This window comes from Oncorhynchus mykiss, chromosome 3 (assembly GCF_013265735.2).
Source record: "Oncorhynchus mykiss isolate Arlee chromosome 3, USDA_OmykA_1.1, whole genome shotgun sequence".
NCBI lineage: Eukaryota > Metazoa > Chordata > Actinopteri > Salmoniformes > Salmonidae > Oncorhynchus > Oncorhynchus mykiss.
The window spans coordinates 61473998-61492865 of record NC_048567.1 but is presented as its reverse complement, the minus strand read 5'-3'; the positions used below and the strand labels follow the sequence as shown (position 1 = coordinate 61492865).

At 39.5% G+C, this 18868-nt stretch overlaps 1 protein-coding gene across 1 annotated transcript in view; it reads right to left on the bottom strand.

The window, feature by feature from the left end:
• LOC110520316 (integrin alpha-4) overlaps positions 1-16990 on the bottom strand; it is a 29553-nt gene extending 12563 nt beyond the window's left edge. The window contains exons 1-15 of the mRNA XM_036974824.1: positions 16531-16990; positions 16072-16187; positions 15691-15785; positions 12774-12903; positions 12438-12505; positions 11772-11901; positions 11230-11315; positions 10287-10349; positions 9878-10015; positions 8591-8699; positions 7310-7404; positions 6588-6678; positions 5480-5525; positions 4946-5100; positions 1824-1978 (exon numbers count right to left, since the gene is read on the bottom strand). Of these exons, the coding sequence (XP_036830719.1) occupies positions 1824-1978; positions 4946-5100; positions 5480-5525; positions 6588-6678; positions 7310-7404; positions 8591-8699; positions 9878-10015; positions 10287-10349; positions 11230-11315; positions 11772-11901; positions 12438-12505; positions 12774-12903; positions 15691-15785; positions 16072-16187; positions 16531-16712 (1659 nt within the window). The 5' untranslated portion in view covers positions 16713-16990. The remainder of the gene's footprint in view (positions 1-1823; positions 1979-4945; positions 5101-5479; positions 5526-6587; positions 6679-7309; positions 7405-8590; positions 8700-9877; positions 10016-10286; positions 10350-11229; positions 11316-11771; positions 11902-12437; positions 12506-12773; positions 12904-15690; positions 15786-16071; positions 16188-16530) is intronic.
• Between the last annotated feature and the right edge of the window lie 1878 nt (positions 16991-18868).

The window sequence follows — 18868 nt, the reverse complement described above, 5'->3', positions numbered from 1 at the left end:
AAATCACATTGATTAACCCTTTGGTCCTATCACAGTTTACTTACTTACTAATGGCACTGCCTACTCCAGATGACTCATTTTATAAATCATATGAGCAAAAAAGATTACATTTGACTTGGAATGCTAAGTTAAGACTAAATTAAATGGTAAAACAAAATTAAATGTGCTTATTTATATAATGAATATGAGTGTGGGGGGCTAAAATGATTAAATATTAAAGCTCTAAACCTCTCACTAAAAGCATCACTCATACATAAATTATATTTAAATCCAAAATGGTTCTCCAGTAGATTATTAAGAAAGGCTCATCCGTTGGTCAAAAATGGCCTTTTTACCTTTATACAGATTACAACTTCTCATTTCCTCCTAATTGAAAATAAAATGTGTTTAAAGTATCGCCCTTTCTTAAACAAGCCATACAAAGTTGGTTACAATTTCAGATATATCCTCCAGAAAAGATAGAACAAATATTACAACAAACGTTATAGTTAAACTCAAATATACTGATCAATAAATAAAACATTCTTTATGGAATTTTTTTTAAAAAACATTTATTATATTTATTAATGATATTATGAATAGAAACGGAGGAGTTGTCACATATGCAGCTATCGAAAATATATGTGAATATCTGCTCAATCCAAATGTACAACCAACTGATTGCAGCATTACCACAAAAATGGAGGAGGCAAGGGGAAAAGGGAGAAGCAGGGAACTTGTTTGCCTGCCATATATTAAAGACACAAATTGGCTGAAAGGAACTAGCATAAATAGAAAAATATACCAGTTTCATTTGAGGACAAAAACGTTGACAGCTGCGCCAGGTTGCAAAATAAATGGGAAGAGATTTGTAATGTACCAATTCCACGACACATGGTTTATGAACTGGTACAAAAAACTACACTTCATTCAACACTTAGAGTTTTCCAATTAAAATGATTATATTTTTGCCACCAACAGAATGCTATATATATGGGGCATACAGCAATCTCAGCTCTGTAGATTTTGCTGCGAAGAGACAGAATCAATAGATCATTTATTCTGGTATTTCCCCTATGTAGCTTGTTTCCGGTCACAGGTTCATGAATGGTTAAAAAAATCACAACATGCTCTTAAAATTAACCTTACAAATAGCATTGTCGGGCGAATTGGAAAGCCATAGTCAGTTACTAAATAATATAATAATACTAGTAGGAAAGGTTTTCATCTTTAGCTCATAATCTGTGGATACTATACGATTAGAAAGGTAAAACAACATCACAGCACAATTTAAAAATATATGGCACATGGAAACCAAACAAGGGTGGTCAATGGTGATAGGTGGGTGAGGGTTGGAATTGTAGAGCTTATGTTTGGAAATGTACTATTATTTTATTGTTATTTGACTGCTTTATATAAAAGTATGTAAAATGCGTATTTAAAATGTATATGTAAAATGCGTATTTAAAATGTATATGTAAAATGTATATTTAAAATGTAAAAATGTATGTATATGAAGCAGAAAAGCAGTAAAAAAACAAAAATATATTTGTCCTCCAAAGGGGGGGGTTAATAAAAATACAAAAAATAAAAAAAAAGCATGCTGACCTGACCTGAAGTCAGTTCTTTGATGCCTGGCTGATATTTTAATAATTGACACCACAGCCTAAACTGACTTGAGGCCACGCATAGGTTCTTACAATAACTGACTCTGAGTTAGTGATTATAGTGTCTGGGCTGGGGTTCTAAACTTACCTGAAGCCATTGCATACCTGACAACAGTTCTCAGTGGTTACAGCTGCTGACCCTCACATCCGACCCCTTACCCCTGAACTCTTACTCACCCTTATGAAGGCCTGGTGGGGGACGCAGGTCAGCTGGTCGTGTCTGGTCTTGACCCGCCCTGTTGTAGCGTTGGACGTCCCGTTTCCGTGGAAATGGAAACGTGAGGGGAAGGACTCCTTGTGCTGCGTGTCTGCTGTCAGATTATACTGGAGCACTATGGGTGAGAGTGAGTGAGAGCGGGAGGGAGAGAGGGTGGAAAGGAGGGTGAGAGAGGGAAGCATTGAGGTAACAATATTTTGTTTCAGAGAGCACCCAGAGTTGACATGAACCAGGGCCCCAGACATACAGACCTAAACCCAACCTCAACCCCCAGACATACAGACCTAGACCCAGTCTCAATCCCAGACATACAGACCTAAACCCAGTCTCAATCCCAGACATGCAGACCTAAACCCAGTCTCAATCCCAGACATACAGACCTAAACCCAGTCTCAATCTCAGACATACAGACCTAAACCCATCCTCAACCCCCAGACATACAGACCTAGACCCAGTCTCAATCCCAGACATACAGACATAGACCCAGCCTCAACCCTAGACCCAGCCTCAACCCCAGACATACATACCTAGACCCAGGCTCAACCCCAGACATACAGACCTAGAACCAGCCTCAACCCTAGACCCAACCTTAACCCCAGACATACAGACTTAGACCCAGCCTCAATCCCAGATATACAGACCTAGACCAAGCCTCAACCCCAGTCCCAGACCCAGACATACAGATCTAGATCCAAGCCTCAACCCCAGCCTCAACCCCAGACCCAGACATACAGACCTAGACCAAGCCTCAACCCCAGGCTCAGCCCCAGCCTCAACCGCAGACCCAGCCACAACCTCAACTCCAGCCTCAACACCAGGCTCAGCCCCAGCTCCAACCTCAACCGCAGACCCAGCCACAACCCCAGGCTCAGCCACAGCATCAATCCCAGCCCAGGCTCCCAGCCTCAACCCCAGCCTGCAACCCAGCCTTACTACCAGCCCAAGGCCTAGCTCCAGCCTCAGCCCCAGACGCAGCCTCTTTCTCAGCCCCAAACACAACCCCAGACCCAGCCCTAATCATAAATGTACTATAGATGGAGGAAACATATTTTTAATGAGGATAATATTAACTTGTGTTTTATTTCGCAAGACACATTTTTGTTTACCATCAAAGGACAGTGATGTTTCACAGCGATACCAGATAACTTTGAATGACTTAAATCCTTTCTGTAATTCACCATTTAAAATCCCACCAAAAAGATAATGTTGAGGAACATAGGCAGTTAAAAACCTGGTACCCTAGATGGACAACATCATTGTATCTATCAGGACAGGGCAGTGCCAGAGCCTTACAGGCTCTAACAGACACTTTCACCACAGGAATGCTCTGCAGAGATAACCATTGATAAGGCAGGGTTAACAAACTAACCAACTGCCCCACGCCTCAGGGACTAGTGATAAGATGGAAGGACTGACAGTGATAAGGAAAAAGTCTGTCTCCGACACAACAGTGTTTTCTGTCAACTAGTCCAGGTCAGGGGCTTTCATAACTATTTTCTATACTAGACTTTGTGCATTATACCATTTTCCACATACATACTAGTAGTATAGGAATGCTCACATTACTATAGCATGTTTGAAAAATTAGTTTTTGGTCACTATTAAGTAGAGGTCGACCGATTAATCGGAATGGCCGATTAATTAGGGACGATTTCAAGTTTTCATAACAATCGGAAATTGGTAAAAAAATACCAATTTCCTACATATTTTTTATACCTTTATTTAACTAGGCAAATCAGTTAAGAACACGTTCTTATTTTCAATGACGGCCTAGGAACGGTGGGTTAACTGCCTCTTTTAGGGGCAGAACGACAGATTTTCACCTTGTCAGCTCGGGGATCCAATCCTGCAACATACAGTTAACTATTCCAACGCAATAACGACCTGCCTCTCTCTCGTTGCACTCCACAAGGAGACTGCCTGTTACGCGAATGCAGTAAGCCAAGGTAAGTTGCTAGCTAGCATTAAACTTATCTTATAAAAAACAATCAATCATAATCACTAGTTAACTACACATGGTTGGTGTTATTACTAGATATTATCTAGCATGTCCTGTGTTGCATATAATCTGACTGAGCATACAAGCATACAAGTATCTAAGTATCTGACTGAGCGGTGGTAGGCAGAAGCAGGCCCGTAAACATTCATTCAAACAGCACTTTCGTGCATTTTGCCAGCAGCTCTTCGTTGTGCGTCAAGCATTGCGCTGTTTATGACTTCAAGCCTGTCAACTCCCGAGATGAGGCTTGTGTAACCGAAGTGAAATGGCTAGCTAGTTGTGTGCTCTAATAGAGTTTCAAACGTCACTCGCTCTGAGCCTTCTAGTAGTTGTTCCCCTTGCTCTGCATGGGTAACGCTGCTTCGATGGTGGCTGTTGTCATTGTGTTGCTTGTTCGAGCCCAGGGAGGAGCGAGGAGAGGGACGTAAGCTGTACTGTTACACTGGCAATACTAAAGTGCCTATGAGAACATCCAATAGTCAAAGGTTAATGAAATACAAATGGTATAGAGGGAAACAGTCCTATAATTCCTATAATAACTACAACCTAAAACTTCTTACCTGGGAATATTGAAGTCTCACGTTAAAAGGAACCACCAGCTTTCATATGTTCTCATGTTCTGAGAACATGTTCTCATGTTCGTTAGCTTTCTTACATAGCACATATTGCACTTTTACTTTCTTCTCCAACACTTTGTTTTTGCATTATTTAAACCAAATTGAACATGTTTCATTATTTACTTGAGGCTAAATTGATTTTATTGATGTATTATATTAAGTTAAAATACGTGTTCATTCAGTATTGTTGTAATTGTCATTATTCCAAATAAATAAATACAAATCGGCCGATTAATCGGTATCGGCTTTTTGGTCCTCCAATAATCGGTATCGGCGTTGAAATTCATAATTGGTCGACCTCTACTATTAAGTACACACACCAGAACCAAAACTGTCTTTTGTTTGTAAGTGCCCCTGCACACATAACCTTCACTAATGTAATGATTAACACAATGCAAACAGACAGGTTGTTTTCACAGTGCAGGGCTATGAGGGAGCCAGGGGCACGGGTAGAGGGTCTGCTCACCTATTGAAGAGGTGAAGTGTCGAGCATGGACCCTGAAGCAGACTGTAGCATTGATGCAGACAGCAGGAAGACCGTTGTCAGAACACAGTGCTACATAGCGGTCTACACTGACAGGCAGGGGCATGAAGGCTTCTACCACTATTACTGGACGAGTCCTGGCACAGGGAGACGACAACATGTCAACAACATGAAAACAACACATCGACACTCTGGGTCAAAACAAATACAATTGTACATTTGCATTAGAATATGGAAGCTACAGTATATGGGCCAGAAGACAAACAAATCTACAAACCAAAAGATATTACAAATGGTAAAAATGGCCAGGGAACTATACAGGTCAAATACATGGGCCAAGCCACTTTCACTGAGGTAATATTCAGAAAGTAAAATAATGAAATGTAAGATAAAATGTTCACCAATGTTCATTGAAAGCTTAACCTCTACCCGACATCTCTGACATGAATGCAGTAATTCTAGTTTCAGAGATTAGTTATCTAGTGGATGTAATGTGATATGTAACACAGTTCTTACCTCAGAACAACAGCTGAGTCTGAGAGGAAGGCCCCTACTGCTACATCTGTAGTTTAGAGAGATGCAGATAGATAGCTGTCATTATCTTGAACATGCAATTTCCTGCTATAGGCCTATCTGGCTGCAAGGCTCTCTAGACTTGTTAAAGCTCTAAACCAGTTTGTTACTCAGTTTAGAAGCACTCATAAGACATCAGTGGAATGTTTTTAATTCATTCATTTGTTGATTCATTCATTTGTTCATTCAGTCAGTCATTCGGTCATTCGTTGGTTCATTCAATCCACATCTGCCTGCAGACAAAATGTATTCACACAGTTTACCCTACTGTAACCAAAACTCCTTTAAACTTTACAGCAATGTACTGTTAAACCAATGTTCCTTTGGAAGTTATTGTAACATACTGTACTTTTTTCCTACAGTAACTTACAGGTAACTAACTGTCTGCCAGTAAATTACCATAAAAACAACAGGATTTATTTTACAGTGTGGCAATAAACTGATGCGTTTTGTTTTTAGATAAGTATTTAACACTTGCGTTACAAATCAATCTATAAAACAACAATTAAAACAAATAACACATGAAAAAAACGAATGAAATGTTTTATTGACAAGACAGTACACAATACTTTACAATGTACCAGTTCTAAGAGATGACTAGCTAAGAGATGACTAACTGTCTACATCTCTCTCTCTCTGTCAGTCTACCATATATCCTGTTTAGTTCACAGTGTATCACTAGTGGAAGATGCGAAGATGAGAAGCAGAGAGTAAGCAGACAACCATCAGTAGTGACCCTAATTTAAACCCCAGGATATTCCCACTGCCCAATTTGGTTTTCCCTGGGTAGCAGCCAACACACACACACACACACACTCACCCACGTGCACACATATTTTCCCGTCCCCTGTCCTCAGTTCTCAGTTCTGTTCCCACCACTGCCATGTTTTGACGATCTTACTAATTTAAGGCACAGCATGTGTGACATAATAACAGGACATTTCCGTGTTTTCTGTTCTAGTCAGCAGTAGAGAAACCGAGACAGACTCAAACATTGTACTGGAGGGAAAGGTTGACAGTCAAGGTTGACAGTCAAGAAAGGGATAGTTACCTTGGTAACCGTTTTCATCAACATCGATGCCTCCTGACACAGACTGGCCGAACATCTTTAACTCATTACCCAGAACAGAGCCAGTGATCCTCTGATGATGGAACAAGAACAGCTGGATTATTGTTACAGTTTAACCCTCTGTACTTCACACACTTCATACACTTCATTTTGTCTCCCAAACCAAGAGAGCTGTCTATGACTACCAGATGTAAGCTGTACAGTACATATTTCAGCTTTTTTTCTAGTACGGAGCTTTGAGATTCAAGTAAGGTAATTGATCTGTATTTGGATATACAGTAACTATATTTTCTCCAAGAGGTTGTATTCCACATTGAGATACATTTATTTACATATACATTGCTTTATCTCTATGGTATTCCATAACTAAAAGCTCATTTAAATGTAACTGCTTCATGTAAACTGTCTCACATGCTCAGACAGAGAAAAGCAGGAGACCAAACAGTTTAAGGAAATCGTAGCAATTCAGAGTCAGGAACTCTCTTCCGACTGTCTGAGAGCAAAGAGAGAAATAAAGGCACATTTGATCCTCACGTCCTATCTCCCTCCCTCCCTTCAATCTATTGTCCCTGATCGTTGGTCATAGGAGGGACACCCTGACCCCTCTTCCCTTCACTCTCTTCTTTCCTTCCAGTAATCTCCTGTCCCTGAAGTCTGCGGACAAACAGCAGCTGGAAGGGACATAGCCATAGCTGAATACATACTTGAGAGAAGGTCTGAGAGATCCCTGTTTTCCTCCCATTGTAGATATATATAGCCCCACGCAGCTCTTCTTCCTGCGGAGCCCCCACTGCCACATCTGGAACACATTTACAGTCAGTCAGTGGTTAACTTAGGATGCGTCCCAAATGGCACCATATTCCCTATTTTGTGCACTACTTTTGATCAGGGCCCGTAGGGTAATGTAGTTAATTAGTGCACTATATAGGAATTAGGGTGCTCTTTTTTTCTAACCTTTATTTAACTAGGCAAGTCAGTTAAGAACAAATTCTTATTTTCAATGACGGCCTAGGGACAGTGGGTTAACTGCCTCTTTTAGGGGAGAGCAACAGATTTTTTACCTTGTCAGCTCGGGGATTCGATCTTGAAACCTTTCGTTTAGTAGTCCAATTCTCTAACCACTAGGGTACCTGCCGCCCCAATTCAGAAAGTAAACCAAATTCCAATTCCAGATTTTCCTTATTGAAAAGCATTGAAGAGAATTGGAATTCTAGAGTACATCCTGAATTGACAAGAATTTAAATGGAATTGACCACAACCCTGGTGTGGGTGTGGCTGTGGCTGTAGCTGTGTGTGTGTGTGTGTGTGTGTGTGTGTGTGTGTGTGTGTGTGTGTGTGTGTGTGTGTGTGTGTGTGTGTGTGTGTGTGTGTGTGTGTGTGTGTGTGTGTGTGTGTGTGTGTGTGTGTGTGTGTGTGTTGAGGAACTGGCAGTTAGGCTGGTGTAAGTGGCAGTTAGAAGTGTGCTGGGGCCCTGTGATCAGCTGTAGGGGATGTGGTTGGTTGGTGGTATTTCCTCTGTGTTGAGTGGGGCTGGTTTATGGTGTGTATCTTCGTACCCAGTTACCCAATATCACCACAGACTTTAGTGTAGCTCCTTCTGACTGGCATAGCTCACTTTCTGTTCGTTTTAGAGCTGCCAATTGCTCATAGCCTTGATCAACCATCCTGATCTTGCGAGCTTACATTGAAACTAAATGAGAGCGCAGTGGTCCGGATGGTGGATCAGGCTACATTGCATTCAACTGAAATATGCAGATATTTTATTGTGCAACAATTGGGACAGTACCTACTTGGAATATATCACCAAGTTCAATTTAACTTTATTTGTAAAAAAAAGTTTTTACCAAAAACTATGCAGAACATTGGCACATTCGCTAGGGTAGCTGATTTTGTCATCATAGTTTTGCTGTACTGTGACAAATCATTATAACTTTAAAGACCAGAATTGCTTTATATCTTTGCAAAAAAATATGCATAACACTCACCAGCAAAGCCATCATCATCAATATCTCCCAGATCAGTTATGGTCTCCCCAAATCTGGCAGCATACGAGTTGCTTCCCACCAACTGAAACTCTGCTTCCTTCATATTAGCCTTAAAACACATTCATTTACAGTCTTAATATTCCTTCTCTCCTCTGCCCAGGGTAATGGCTTGTAAAGTTGATCCGGGAAGAAAAAAACGGTCATTTGCTGATGGAGATATGTGGGGGAAGTAGCTAGCTAAGCTCCATGTAATTGTAGTCATTAGGTTGGTAATTACGTAAAGTTACTCATGTCATGCAGAGTTGCCTGGTCCTTAGTAGTACACTATAAATGTAGCAGATATCCGCTGGTTTAGCTTTCCGTAATACAAACTCATCAGTCATAGAAACAGTCCTCAGGTCCTGCTATCATCATGCTGTGTTGTTTTATATCATCTGCCAGTGTAGAAGAGAGTACAGTAATATAGTAACTCCAGCCTCTTCTTTTTATAGGAAATGGCAATAAAAGAAAAATCTCTTTACTCGAGCATATTCATTTCTATAAAGTTATCTCATTGTTCTGAAAGCTGAATAGTTAGTTTAGATGTTACTACATAGGTATAAGAGCAACTTAATGTTAAGTGATACCATCATTGGTTTTGAAAGGTTTTTGTTATAACAGTGCACAACGCCAGTATTGTATGAGATGCTTAACTACTATCATATTTAAGAACTACAGAGTTACGTTGTGAAGATAACAGTATGTGTGTGAGATGTGATGTGAGGTAGGAAGTCTCTATTGATGTTGTTCTGTTTTAACAAATATTGTATCTTCAGGGACAGTGTTCCATATAACAGCTTCACAAAGTTTAGAGTAAAATTTCAATAGGTAATGGACCATCAAATTACATTAGATCCAAGGCTATTTGCAAAACTCACATAGCTAGACACACAATAACTGCACAATAAGTTATTTTTACGATAGTGGTGAAAGACAGGTTGCATCTCACTCAATTTGTTTTTCCTCGAATCCTCGCATCCTCACTCCTCACCTCCTTCTCAAGCCACATTGGAAGAGAAAATCCAATGTCCCTCCCTCCTGACCTTCTCCTCCAATGAGTTTTGAGAAGGCAAGAAGAGGAATCAGGGAAATCAAGATTGTCTGTCGTATACTGTATTTTCTTTATGTGGAGGGTGTTGATTATGATACTTGTAAGTGACAAGCCTATCTTAATTGCCCCTGAGGGGACAAACATAAAGTTGTATTGAATTGAAGGAAAAACGGATTGGGAAAGATCCCAGTACTTACGGCTCCTTGGTTTATGTAGACATGGACTTGTCCTTCCTCTCTCACTGTGCTGTACATGGGAGATCCTACCAGTAGATCAGACAGGCCATCTCCATTCAGGTCCACAGCACACACACTGGCACCAAAATACGAGCCGAGCTACAGTATAGGAAAACAGGTTTCAAGTCAATACAGTCGATCAAATCAATCACATTTATTTATGAAGCCAGCAGTTGTCAAGTGATTTTGCAGTGAGGAGGTATGATCGAGTTCTGCATCAAAATCAAGACATTCATTTCCGGTTTCCCAGACAAAGCTTATACCCAGTCCTAGACTAAAGAGCATGCTCAATGGAGATTCTTAGTACAAGACTAGGCTTGATCTGTGTCAGGGGACCTGGCCGTAAAGATATCTGGCTACTAATTCCCACCTTGCTGCCCTTGACTTCACTGATTATCTTCAGCATGTTTTCTTCAGCTCTGAATAGGTAGGCCTGGAGAAGAGGACAGAAACGACCTGGTCACATCAAAAATTAAAGCCAACTACGGATGAATGGTAAAATGCATAAACTACTTAGATTATATCACAATACCCATACAGACATGATCTCAAATCAAATCACATTTTATTTGTCACATGCACCAAATACAACAGGTGTAGGTAGACCTTACAGTGAAATGCTTACTTACAAGCCCTTAACCAACAATGCATTAATCTGATTGCTTTCTACTGAAAAAATATCTCCCATCTGTCATCTTGACATTCCTGTGGGACATGTATTTGGTGAGGCCATTAAGAACTAGCAACTTTTACAGTCTTCAAAAAATAAAATATTCCTCCATAAAATGTGCACAGAATTGCCAAAAGACAAAATTATTCCCCACTTTCTGCAGAGAGATTAATTTACATTACCTTATGGGCCCTTGTCAAAAGTAGTGCACTTAATAGGGAAAAGAGTGCCCTTTGGGACATAGTCTGTGTCTGCTAAATGAGTTAAATGTAAATCGAATGTATTGACGACAAGATCCTTAAAGCATATCTAAATGAAAGCCTTCCGACAAGTTTAAAATGTCCTGCATTGCAGGAAAGTTCTCCTGCAACAGGGCAACCAGAGCGAAACCCACATGTATTTTTCAATAGCACATACATTTCACCAGTAACATGAGGAATGCCCAATGCATCATATATTTAGCATCACCCTGGTTAGTGATTCAAACACACACTGTATTGTACTTACCGCCTTTAGCTTGTCAGGTCATAAGAAGCAAGCCACATATAAGTGTTGGTTCTGTGCTTCTTTCTACAGGCGGGTGGCGGGGTGATAGGGATATGATGGGGGTGAAAGAAAAAAAAGGAATGAAATTAACTCTTACCTTACCAGTCTGCCCGTGCTGGGGCGCACCGCCAACAATCTCTGTGGAGTCAGGGTGGAGGAAGTGGCCGGCCCCAACCGAGTAGCCTGGTGAGGAAAAGAAGGATCACAATATAACCAAAGAATCAGACTACCAGAGTAGCCCGGCAATGGAAACGTATCACAACGTTAATACAATGTCAGTGCAACATTAGTATAACCTTGATAAAACATTTGTAAACCTTAGTACATCTTTAGAATACCCAACTGAACAGGTACTGTAGAACCAGATGGCACTGGTTGATATAATAGATAAGAGAAATGAGCCAGATGTAACTGGCATGATGATTTGCAGTAACTACAATTGAGCAAATGTTGAGCAACCCCCCCCCCCCCCACACACACACACACACGCACACACACACACAGACAAAAGCATGCTTCCTCTCTGTATTCCCTTACATTACACTTCACCAACTTAGAAACAACTGAGTGTCTTTATGAGACATGTGACAACCAGACAAGTCTTTCTGATCGTCTCCAACCATATTATAATTAACATACCCAGGTAACTGCCATAGAGGACAGTGCTGCTGTCATCCACATAGGCAGACAGGACCCTGCTGGAGGTGTTGTAGACCAGGACAGATCCAGTCCAGTACGATGTCCCTGGGGCTCCCATAATTATCAAGTCCTGAAGAAAAATAACACAACACATACATCAGAGTATTGTTCAGTTTTTGTTTTATGTTTGTGATTTCCCAGTAAACCAAAATTGGTTCTGTGAAAGTTCGCAGAACCTTCTTTACGTTGTGGCAAATGTTTGTTCTCATAACACAAAAACTATTGTGTTATTACATTACCTGGAAACCTAATGAGAACATTTGGGGAATGTCCTGTGGTGGTTGTTTCAGATGTTGTGCACAACATTTTAGTGAATGTTAGGAAAACATCCCAATATTTAATTTAAAACATTTTCTGAAGAATGTTTGAATGTTTTGGGGATGTTATCATCTTAATCTTAGAGCAAAAAAAACGGAACTAGAACTTAAAGAGAATCTTAACTAATGTTCTGGGAATGTTCCCAGTTTCATGGGTTGTGTGCATTTCAAGTTTGTGACTTGTGTATGTGTACATGTACATGTACATGTGCATGTGTATGTGAACACGTGCATTACTAGCATATGCATAAAATATAGGTTTAAATAGAATATGTAGAGGAACTGATACCTCAGTCAGAAAGTTGGATATCCCTGCTTGGCATGATCCATAGTCCTCACCAAACTTCCGTTGGTGATCTGGAGAAAGAGTGGCAGATGCATTTTCATTTTGGCCAATAAAGCAAGCTTACTGTCAACAAGCTCTCAGACTCAGTGCAGGTTGCTTACAGGTGTGGCCTTGGAGTTAGACATGGCGAGAACAAAAACATATGGATACTCGGCCTCGGTTATTGACTGATTTATGTGATTTATAACCCACATTTCCATTTTTCTGTTGCAAAACGTTTTGCTACGGTATGCATTAATGAATAAGAATCAGATATCCTGTAAATGCAAAACAGTGTACCTTTGTAGCATGGGATGAGTGGTTGAGACTGTTTGAGGTCAGCCTCGTATCTGTAACAGACACCATGAGGCAGCTTGTTCTGGTTTTCTTTCCTGGAATAGAACACGTTCTTCCAACGATGCCCACATGCCTGTGGAAGGAGAAGCAACACAGATGTTGTTGGAGGAAATGCAACTATTTGAGAGGAGGAATGTAACAACAATGGAATAGTCTACACACAAAATATGTACATTTGTGTTTATTCTAACAAGTGACATAATGAGGAGAGCACTGCGCAGCAGCAAGTTTACAAAATAACGTTAAATGACAACAGGCTATAGGCTAAACACAAAATATGTAAATGATGTGGGTCTTCAAAATAGGAACATCAGTGTAATATGGGATCATTTGATATGTCTGGTAGGGTTGCAAAGGATGCAAGTCTTGTTTCTTGTTTAAGACCAGGCACTACAGGCTGAAATAAAAATGTTGCATCTACCTATTCTGAGATTTTTTTGGCACTTTGGTCCATTAATATGAGTATTTAAAAAAAATAAACATTAAAAAAATAAAAAGCGTCATGAAAAAATACAGTACCAGTCAAAAGTTTGAACACATCTACTCATTCAAGGATTTTTCATAATGTTTTACTATTTTCTACATTGTAGAATAATAGTAAACACATCAACACCATGAAATAACACATATGGTATCATGTAGTAACCAAAAAAGTGTTAAACAAATCAAAATATATTTTAGATTTTAGATTCTTCAAAGTAGCCACCCTTTGCCTTGATGACATATTTGCACACACTTGGCATTCTCTCAACCAGTTTCACCTGGAATGCTTTTCCAACAGTCTTGAAGGAGTTCCCACATATGCTGAGCACTTGTTGGTGGCATTTCCTTCACTCTGCGGTCCAGCTCATCCCAAATCATCTCAATTGGGTTGAGATCGGCTGATTGTGGAAGCCAGGTCATCTGATGCAGCACTACATCACTCTCCTTCTTGGTCAAATAGCCCTTACACAGCCTGGAGGTGTGTTGGGTCATTGTCCTGTTGAAAAACAAATGATAGTCCCACTAAGCACAAACCAGATGGAATTGCGTATCGCTGCAGAATGCTGTGGTAGTCATGCTGGATAAGTATGCCTTGAATTCTAAATACATCACTGACAGTGTCACCACACCATCACACTTCCTCCTCCATGCTTCATGGTGGGAACCACATATGCAGAGATCATCCATTCACCAACTCTGCATCTCACAAAGACACAGCGGTTGGAACCAAAAATCTCACATTTGGACTCATCAGACCAAAGGACAGATTTCCACCGGTCTCATGTCCATTGCTCGTGTTTCTTGGTTCAAGCAAGTGTCTTCTTATAATTGGTGTTCTTTAGTAGTGGTTTCTTTGCACCAATCGACCATGCACACAGTCTCCTACGAACAGTTGATGTTGAGATGTGTCTGTTACTTGAACTCTGTGAAGCATTTACTCGTGCTACAATTTCTGAGGCTGATAACTCTAATGAACTCTGTAGCATAGGTAAGACAGGCGGTCCTCATGAGAGCCTGTTTCATCATAGCGCTTGATATTTTTTTGTGACTGCAATTGAAGAAAATGTCAAAGTAATAATGGACTATCTATTCTCTTATTTTTTTTGAGCTGTTCTTGCAATAATATGGACTTGGTTCTTTACCAAATAGGGCTGTCTTCTGTCTACCACCTCTACCTTGTCACAACACAACTAATTGGCTCGTATTAAGAAGGAAAGAAATTCCACAAATTAACTTTCAATAATGCACATCTGTTAATTGAAATGCATTCCAGGTGACTACCTCATGAAGCTGGTTGAGAGAATGCCAAGAGCATGCAAAGCTGTCCTCGAGGCAAATGGTAGCCACTTTGAATCTCAAATATAAAATATATGTTGATTTGTTTAACACTTTTTTTGGTGTTAAATGTGTTGTTTCAAAGTTTTGATGTCTTCACTATTATTCTTCAATGTAGAAAATAGAAAACTTAAGAAAAACCCTGGAATGAGTAGGTGTGTCCAAACTTTTGACTGGTACTATATATTTTCTTAAGTTTATCATACTGCTGTCATCAACATTTTAATGAATTTGAACGACTTTAAAATGGACATACATCAATCATTTCAAAGCTGACTACATTGAATTGCACTAAAAGCCCATTTCATAGAGATTGTTACAAACTGGCCTATACTTAATCATTTACTTTGAAGAGATGGTGATTGGGTCTAAATAGGCGTTTGCTGTTTGGCGTTAGTCTAAATTCAGTGTACTTGTCTTCAACTGCCATTTCCCGAAAGTCAGATTCTTCTTACAAGCCAACAAAAAATGTTCAGCTTCAGAAGCATCTGCATTCATCAAATTGTGTTTGGTTATCCTTAGACATATTCTCCAGACTTGCTCAGAGGGAATTGTTGATATGTTGTACATTTTTGTATCCTAGATACATGTTGGTTATTTAACCGCAATATGCAAATATGTGCATATTTAGATGTTGCCTCGATTGCATATTTTAATAAAATATTTAATCAATGTTTTAATACAAAAAAAGTATTATATTTGTGCCTACATTCAACTGCCAAAAGTTGATTGTGATATGATTAAGGGAAATAAATACCCAATGAGGGTGTGGTGCCTGGCCTTAAACAAAGTTCACCAATACAAGATGTACCCATCTCATTATTTGATTTCGGTCTCGGAATGGGCACAAACACTGTGTATCACTGGAATTTACACCAATACTGACCATCTGAGAAGGGATTGTAACATTTGTTTACCCCTACTGGGACTAATCTACATAGCCAATACATGACCATCACTGTAAAGAACTTTATGACACCTGCTGATATAAAAAAGGGCTTTATAAATACATTTGATTGATTTATTGATTGACTTAACATACCAATACATGGCCATCACGAGGCTGTCTGGACAGGCTGACTCCGAGCCACTGGTTGTCACTCTCAGAGAAGCATGTCTTCCCACAACTGTCCACACCTGTAGTACAGACACACACACATGCAAGCACACATACCAACGAGTGAGAGAGAGAACGTGAATTGAGAGGTGGCAATGACCTTTAACAATGCCTTATAAACCCTTCGAAAACAATCTGTGGGGCATCCATGTTAAACATGAAGTGGTTCTAGTTATTTGACCAGGGTGCTTTCATATAATCCAATGGAAATGGGTCAATGTCAGTGCACAAATCCCCAAAACCACCTTGGTCAAATAACTTGGAAGCAACACAGATTTTTTTCTTGGTAAAGTCGATATTACAAACCTGTTGATATTTGTTGACATTCTCTCTTGTCCGAGATGCTGCACTTATAAATTGCTCCTGGTTTTTTTACGGCTGGGTAGGAAGATGAATTCGCAACTGGAGCTCCGACTAATAACCTATAACAGGCAATATGGAATTTATACCCCTAACGTTACAGTTTTATACACATCAATACCCCAGCTGTGGGATATCGAACAAACATATCCTTCACACTGAAAAACAAAAAAGGGCAACATGGATACTCGTAATGTGCAGTTTCTGGTGTTTTGTTGTCTCAAAGGTTACTTGTGTTTATAGAATCCCTAATTAACAGTTTTCACACATTTTGGAGCTGAATACCCATTTTGTTCATTCTTCAACAACTAATAGCCTAAATGTGTGTAGCCTATTCAGTTATGGTGTTCTACAGTATGAATAGAGGTTTAAAAAATAGCCTCCCACAATGTTTGATTCACTTACCATGTGTTTTTCTGGTTCTTGTGTAACAATACAGAATATCCAAATAAAGATCCATTTGGTCCACTGAAACTAATCGGGTGGTCTACATCCAAATTGTAACACTCGGTGAGATTACAGCACCAGAAGTACGCGAGAAGAAAGCTCCAACAGCAAGAAAGATTGCCCGGCGTTTTTCGCTCCATTTTTGTAAAACAAATACCAACTTTTCCAACACGAAGAGATTACAAGTGAAGGCAGATGAAAACAAAATAAAATAAAAACGTCGTTTATTCAAATCCACGGAAACAGAGAAGAGTCGTACATCCCAATACCAACTTTAGAATTGTATTTGGATAGAGTTGAATAGAGACTGGGCGCGCTCAACTCCTGTTGCGCTTCTTCATGCGTCGGTCGTTCTGCCTGTGCGCAACCTCACATCGTTAGGCTCATGACTAAATTCCGTCACGTGAAACTTCACAAAGTGAGTTAAACCTCTGGTGGATGGCTTGCATGCTGCCCCCCAAATTCATCAAACATAGAGCCCAACCCCCCAACACACCCTGAAACCTTCTATCCACACCATTACAACTGGGAGAGATATGTATCCTCTGGATCCTGTGCACGTGAGGAATACATTTTTATTTTAATCAAAGCCACACACACACACTTTGACTTATTCCACATTTTGTTGTGTTACAGCCTGAACCAGGTTTGCCTCTAGGATTTTGCCTGTGCTCAGCTCCGTTCTGTTTTTTTTTTTTATCATAAAAGCTCCCCAGTATTTAACGATTACAAGCATACCCATAACATGATGCAACCACCACCATGCTTGAAAATATGGAGAGTGGTATTCAGTAATTTGCTGTATTTGATTTGCTTCAAACACAACAGTTTATAATCGGGACAAAAAGTTAATTGCTTTGCCATTTTTTTTTATTTTGGAATATTTTTATTCTGTACAGGCCTCCTGCATTTTGCTCTGTCAATTAAGATAGTGTGGTGGAGTAACTACACTGTTTTTTCCTTTCACAGCCATTAAACTCTGCAACAGTTTTAAACAGTGGTGTGAAGTACTTAAGTAAAAAATTATTGAATGTACTACTTAAGTCGTTTTTTGGGGTATCTGCACTTTACTTGACAATTTATATTTTTGATAACTGTTACTTTTACTTCACAACATTCCTAAAGAAAATGTTGTACTTTTTACTCCATACATTTTCCCTGACACCCAAAAGTACTCGTTACATTTTGAATGCTTAGCAGGACAGGAACATTGTCTAATTCACACACTTATCAAGATATCATCCCTGGTCATCCCTACTGCCTTCCTTCTTTTCACTCTGTCAATTAGGTTAGTATCGTGGGGTAACTACAGTACACTGTTTTCTCCTTTCACAGCCATTAAACTCTGTAACTATTTTAAACATTAGTGTGAAGTGGTCTAATTCACATACTTATCAAGAGATCATCCCTGGTCATCCCTACTGCCTCTGATCTGGCGACTCACTAAACACATGGTTCGTTTGTAAATTATGTCTGAGTGTTGGAGCATGCCCCTGGCTATCAGTATATAACAAACAAGAAAAGTATGCTGTCTGGTTTGCTTAATATAAGGAATTAAGAATGATTTATACTTTTACATTTAATTTTGCTACTTAAATATATTTAAAACCAAATACTTTTAGACTTTTACTCAAATAATATTTTACTGGGTGACATTCCCTTTCACTTCTGTCATATTTTTATTAAGGTTTCTTTACTTTTACTCCAGTGTGAAAATGGTGTACTTTTTCCACCACTGGTTTTAAAGTCATCATCGGCCTCATGGTGAAATTCCTGAGCAGTTTTCTTCCTCTCCGGCAACTGAGTTAAGAAGGACGCCTGTATCTTTGTAGTGACTGGGTGTATGATACACCATACAAAGTGTAATTAACAACTTCACCATGCTCAAAGGGGTGTTCAATGTTTATGTATTATTATTTTTACCCATCTACCAATAGGTGTCTTTAGTTGCGATGCATTTGAAAACCACCCTGGTTTTGTGGTTCAATCTGTGTTGGACATTCATTGCTCGACTGAAGGACCTTACAGCGTGGGGTACAGAGATGAGGTAATCATTCAAAAATAATTTTAAACACAATTATTGCACACAGAGTGAGTACATGCAACTTATTATGTGACTTGATAAATACATTTTTACTCCTGAACTTAATTAGGTTTGACATAACAAAGGGGTTGAATATTGATTGAATCAAGACATTTCAGCTTTTCATTTTCATTTAATTTGTAAACATTTCAAAAACATAATTCCACATTATGGGGTATTGTGTGTAGGCCAGTGACACAACATCTCAATTTA